We start from the raw sequence: 6,085 nt of genomic DNA, 5'->3' as shown, positions 1-6,085 counted from the left end.
AGTTGCTCTCCCATCTCAGCATCAAAGTGTGTGAATGGTGGTTAGAAAACACTTAAAAACATAGAAGACAGTGCTTGGGTGAATCTGGCATGTTGTATGGAGTGCCTTGAGTACTCTGGGAGAGAGTATGTAAGTGTTATGTAAGAATTAGTCCTTTACATAGCATTTTTGTCTGTTATCTACTGGCAATTGTTTTCCACCCTCTTGCAGCCATATTGCTCTTTAGTGAGCTTTCAGATCCCATTCCAACTTCTTGGAAGCTTTTTGTTTTGTTCTAGCAGTCTTAGCAGTTAGATCTGTGCCCAGCAGGCCCATTCAGTTATCCAGCCATGATTTGCTTATTTGCTCATTTACACATTCATCTTTCATCACAGTCCTCTCGTGATGCACACATTCAGACAAATGAAAAAATACCCTGATGCTAAGTGCGTTTAACACCCAGACATCTTATTAATGTACATCTGAACTGTCGACTACGATGTAGCACACGATGTCTGTAAATGCCTTTCAGAATGATCTGTTAGACAAGTTAAGCGGAGTTATTAGCAGTGACTGACTAGCTCTTGTACAGTTGACTTGGAATACATACTACCAGAATGACAGTTAAAACTACACCACAAGAGCATTAAGTTTAGCAGAAATATACAGCACAGATCACAGACTGAGCACAACTCATTCCATTCAGAGCTACACTAAGATACCAAAGTGAGCCGGTGAGGATCTACAAACAAAGTGTTTGATCGTGACATGGCATTTCAATTAGATTTAATCAGGTGACTTTAAGTAACACAAACTTAAACTTAAGTAACACAAACTGAGGTCTGTTATTTTCACCAAATGTTGGTTCTGGCAACTTTGCTTTGAATACAAGCTTAAGCAGATAAGGCCCATATGAGACAATATGACTGAGTATGGAAAATATTCCACCCTAAAATATAATGTGCATGTTATTATTATTACCTTCCTTTATTTATTTAGGAGAACTAATCGTAATGCTCTCAGGGTAGAAACACAACGAACATGGTAGAATAGGTAAATCACCCATGGACTTTCTATAATAAGTAACATCTTCATTATTAATGAGATTCTGGCTGGCCTCCTGGGAATGCAGAGGTTAAGAGAAATTAAAGTGCACATTCTAACGTCAACATCAAGTACAGGGAAATTTTTAAGCAGTTTTTAGAAAAAAAAATTGCAGAAATCAAACAAGGTACTTGCCTTTATCAGGTTAATTGGCAGGTTAGACTAAATAACTGCCTACAAAAGGCGCAACATGAAGACTTCATTCAACAAGGACAAAGCCTGTTTTTTGTTTCAAGTGATGGTTATGCATATTATAAGTAGATGAGAATGATTGACGACATATGCAATTTTATGGCCTAAATCAATGCATGTATCTGTGTATAAGAGAAGATAAGATAACCTTTATTAGTCCCACAGGTGGGAAATTTGTCTCTTATCTTTTATTATAAAGTAATTTTAATCTAAAAAAATCTACATGCTGCTAATGGAGAGATGCCAAACAGTCTTTCATTGTTCTTGTAACAGTGACAATAAAGATCTATCTTATCTTATCTTATCTTATCTTATCTTATCTTATCTTATCTTATCTTATCTTATCTTATCTTAAGAACAGTCTCATCCTAAGAGTGATGGCATCATGGTTTTTGTTTTTAGATGCCTCAAACTGCTAAATGCATGAAAGAAAATTAGAAATCAGCTTCTATGCAGTTGATGTATACACACCTCAGATTAACCTACTGTGTTTGATTAATAAACATCTACATAGGATTTTTGGCAGAGGTCATTTTAATGATGAACAACATTCCTTTGGGGGGTTCAGCTCAACCAAAACGCTTCTTTGGCCAGGAGAGAGAACTAAAACCTTAATACGATTAAAAGTAAGTAGAGTTTAACTTGGCAGCACAATTGAACTGGCCACAGCTGGGTGTTTATGATTTGAAGCAAATTTAATAGGTTTGTGTGTTTCTACCCTCGGAACATTCCTGAGTTTTGTGTCTACGTCATGATGGCAGACACACTCTGAGATTTCAGTCTTGAAGATCAATGAAAACCGTCTGCAGTCGTAGAAACATGTAAATTCTGATTTAGAGTGGATTTCCCCCTCAGCCATTGCTTAATGACTTGGTGAAGCTGTAGCTTTTTGTAACTTGGCTACACATGTATACAAGCTCTTATACATATATGCCACATATACACACACAACCAGTCAAATGTGTTAGAATTCATAGGTTGAGTAGTCAATGAATCTTTTACAGTTTTCCCTGCATTTAAGATCAAAAGAAACAATCAGCATCAAAGATTCAGGCATCATTCATTTCAATCAGCTCATTTACTTTTCCACAAGCCAGTAGAGCTGGCAGACATCTCGGTAGCAAGGCTGAGGAACATTGGGTGACAGACATTGCGGAGCAGAACCAAAACAAGGCAGAGCTTGTCAGTCCAAGAGCTTCACATTTCCTGTTTCTTATACCCCTCTTGCCTATTCTTGGCAGAAACTGCAGGACAGGAAGTCCTTGTCTTCTTGCACTTGAATCTTCCAAGAGAAAACCTATACAGGAAAGGTCGTGGTTAAGGGCCACAGAGGTGCTGAGCAGATTTTCCTCTTATATCTGTGATCCTCCTAAGTCTCCCCCGCCTGCGGGGTAGTGCCTCAGCCCGCCTCCCCTGCGCAGCGAGTGCAACGCCACAGTGCAACAGCCTCTCAGCAGTGATCCTATGTGATACATTGGCTGTCCTTCCCGGACTGGACCGCGGCAGAGCCACGCCACCGTCGGCACCACAGGAATGGCCACCGCAAGCAGATCAACTAGGAAGTGACGACTCCAGTAGCTTTTCTGAATCGTCCCAGAGCTAGATGATTCTCCGTTCTCTTCTGCAGTGTCCCCTGTGGCACCGTGCTCTTTTGTTTCACCGTTATCATTGTCCTCATTGTGCACCTCCAGCACTGTAACACCACCTATCTCCTCATGGGAAGTAGACCTTCTTGGCTGGATTGTGTGAGGCTGTTCTATAGCTGGAGATGATCCCTGGTGACTCGGACTCAGGTGAGGTGTCTCTACCTGGGTTGATTCTTGTAAAGGACAGCTTTCTTGCTGCGTGTCCACAACTCCGAGGTTTTCAAATGATGTCCCACCCTGCCTGCCTTCTCCACAGCATCCTCTTAACTTAAGCTCACCCTGCCATGTTGCTGGCATCTCAGCAAGATCACAGAGTTTTCCTTGAGCCGGCTTCTCTTCAGCACCCTGCCCTCCTATCTTCTCTCCCACTGAACCAATCAGCGTCTGTTGCCTTTCTTCTGCCAGTTTGATCATAACTATCTCCACCTGCTCTTCTGCCACAAAAGCTTCCTTCTCTTTTTCCTCTTTCTCCTGCTTTTCCTCCTCCTCTCCATACTCTTTCTCTTTATGCACAGGACTTTCCATGGAACACGCAACAGTGGCGGACCGTGGTAAAGATGGGACCACTGGAGTTTTGGGGATTGGCTCTGTTGCTGTACTCATGACTGTTGCTGTGGTTACTGAAGTTGTGGTGGTAATGGAGTCCAACTCCTCGTCCCCTTCATCAGACATCCAGGTTGAAGTGGGGCTACAGGCCTGGGACCGGAAAGTACGTTGCTCTGCGATGGTGTCCAGATCGGAGGGATACCCTGCTGTTGTAGGGATGGGGCAGCTTTCTGTCTGAATGCCAGTCTCCCTTAAAGGGTGCAGGTACAGATGGTGGTGGGAGAGGCAGGGGTGGCTCATGCAGCTCACTCCACCCAGACCACAACGAAAGGGTGCCAGCCCCTCCCCTGTGCACAGCTTCTCATACGTAGAAGAGTGTGGCATAGTATGCGGCACAGAGTGGGACAAATTGTGAGGGAAAGAATGAGGTAAGGTATGTGAGTAGGTGTGAGACAGTGAGTTTGGCAGAGAGTGGGGATGAGAATGGGGAAGAGAGTGGGAGAAGGTTTGCGTGTAGGAATTAAGTAAAGATGCTGTTTCCTCAGAAAGGAATGCGGCCTCCAGCAGAAGGTCAGCCCGGCTGGGGATGTTACTCTCCCCACAGCACACAAAGCCGCTGTCCTGGGTGCCGTCGCCTGAGAGACAAGGAAAGTCCGACCCGTTGTCATTGCGGTCCGCCAGTGCCTGATCACTCAGCTTTGTGTAGGTGGAACTCCGAGTTAAAGACCGGGCTGGGGAGCCATCACAAGAGCAAGACCCTCTTCCTCCTACAGTAAGTTTGGGTACTCCGCCAGGACTTTCTCCTGAAACAGATGCTGGTGCTGAACCCCCAACGCGGGTCCGACAGCCTGGCATGGCCTCCGCCTCCTTTGCTAATCCAGCCTGGGCCAACTCCATACTCAGCAAAAGGTTCTCCAGCTTGTGGTTCTGAGCGTTGATATCCTGAAAGTACTTCTGGACCCCTACATCTCCACTGAGGCCTCCGGCATCGCTCAGCCTGGCACGAACAGTATCCACAGCCTGTTTGAGCTGCTGGATTTCCTGACGCGCCTCCTTCAGGGCCAGCTGAGCCTCTACGCGGTGGCACTCTTCTTCAACCCAGTCCTCCTGCATTCTGTAAAGCCGGCCTCTCAACTCATCTATTTCCGTGTCCCTAAGAAGGTGACAACAGAGAAAGGGTTAGAACCTTTGACGATAAGAAGCACAGACCAATATACAAGATCTAAGAAGAACTAGCTGTTACGACCCGGCTCAAAAGCCGCAACATAAAAAAAAGGAGATGAATAACAGCGTGTGGGTGAGAAGAGGTTTCATCCTAAAATGGAACACCAGGTTGGCTAAAATGGCTGGTGCCACCAAGGCAAAGACTAGTGCACTGCCGGAATGCTTGCCTCAGGTATGCTTTTATCCACACCTGACTAGGTGTGGCCAATTAGCACCAGCTGAAAACACTGAGACGATTAAAAGCTGCAGAGGGACGTAACACTAGCATAAAACCTTACTTTATAGGACCTGCCAGTCTCTCATCCTGTCTCAGTATCTCACCTGTCTTGCAGGGTGTTGATGGTTTCTTTTAGCTTGGCCCGCAGGTGTCGGATACACACCTCCTTCTGCTGAAGGGGTGTGAGGTACTGCTCTGGTGGAGGAGGCCGAATGCCATGGTTGTCTGTACATGACGTGTACTTCTGATGGCGTCTAAAAAAGACAGGACTTCAGTTTATGAAAAGAATAAGCGGTGTTTTCCATTTTTTGAGATGTTAAGAAAGAAGTGATGGAAGGAAAGTTAACATCACTATTATAAGAATTAAGAGTTTCAAACACTCTTAACCTTCTGAGGTCTAGGTCATCGGTGATGATGATATCACAAATAACTTTTTGCTTATCTTCAAAATAGTAGGTTGGGGCTCAGAGCTGCTGTTTTATCAGTAATGTGGGCTTTTTTCCTTTTTAACAGCACTCACCATATTTTCATTCACATATTCAACCAATGAGCATAAACTGAAAAAAGAAGAGACTGCAAATGTGCTCTTTCATGCTTTTGGAAAGCGAACTGGAGTAAATAATTTTTTCTTGTGTCATATCATCACTAAAATTCTGATTAAATTTGATTGAATTATTTAATCAAAATTTGATAAATTTTGATTAAATAGCTAATTAAGGTAATAAGACAGCAAATCATATTAAGTTCTGTTTTCACTGAGTTGACAAAGTCACAAAGAGTTCCATTTTCTATCCCAAGGCATTAACGTTATACCTCTTGTCCATCAATGCAGTAGTGCGGCAGAGTTTGTGGTGCACTGCTGTTAGAGAACAAGCCCACAATTTGACAAGTTAGAGAAGTCATTACTTTGCAATGTTAGTGTTGGAATTTGGGGAAACATTAGTAGGAAGAATCAGAATCGGTGGCCCGCATTGCAAACATATTTAGCTCTAGCATTGGGACTACGCTGGTACAAGAGCTAGTAGAAATGTGCTACACCTTAGGTAGCTGGTAGCTCCATGCCCTCCTGGGTTTTAATTGCACCTTAGATCACATATGCATCAACACTACAATGAGCGGGTGGAGGGAGGTTTGGAGTCTTCTCCCACCCCCATTCTCTGCGGCCTGCTGGAGCGGG

The 6,085-nt window shown here is 43.9% G+C and overlaps 1 protein-coding gene across 3 annotated transcripts in view; it reads right to left on the bottom strand.

Moving 5' to 3' along the window:
* Positions 1 to 1,586: 1,586 nt before the first annotated feature.
* snphb (syntaphilin b) overlaps positions 1,587 to 6,085 on the bottom strand; it is a 28,852-nt gene continuing 24,353 nt past the window's right edge. For all 3 annotated transcript variants that reach the window (XM_005744641.1, XM_005744642.1, XM_005744643.1), the window contains 2 exons: positions 5,013 to 5,162; positions 1,587 to 4,620 (listed from right to left, as the gene is read on the bottom strand). In XM_005744641.1, coding sequence (XP_005744698.1) covers positions 2,628 to 4,620; positions 5,013 to 5,162 — 2,143 coding nt within the window. In that variant the 3' untranslated portion in view covers positions 1,587 to 2,627. The remainder of the gene's footprint in view (positions 4,621 to 5,012; positions 5,163 to 6,085) is intronic.

Source organism: Pundamilia nyererei, unplaced genomic scaffold (genome assembly GCF_000239375.1).
Source record: "Pundamilia nyererei isolate P.nyererei 1_Seehausen unplaced genomic scaffold, PunNye1.0 scaffold00147, whole genome shotgun sequence".
NCBI classification, from domain to species: Eukaryota; Metazoa; Chordata; class Actinopteri; order Cichliformes; family Cichlidae; genus Pundamilia; species Pundamilia nyererei.
Note: the sequence above shows the minus strand (reverse complement) of the source record. Positions and strands in the feature narration are given on the sequence as shown.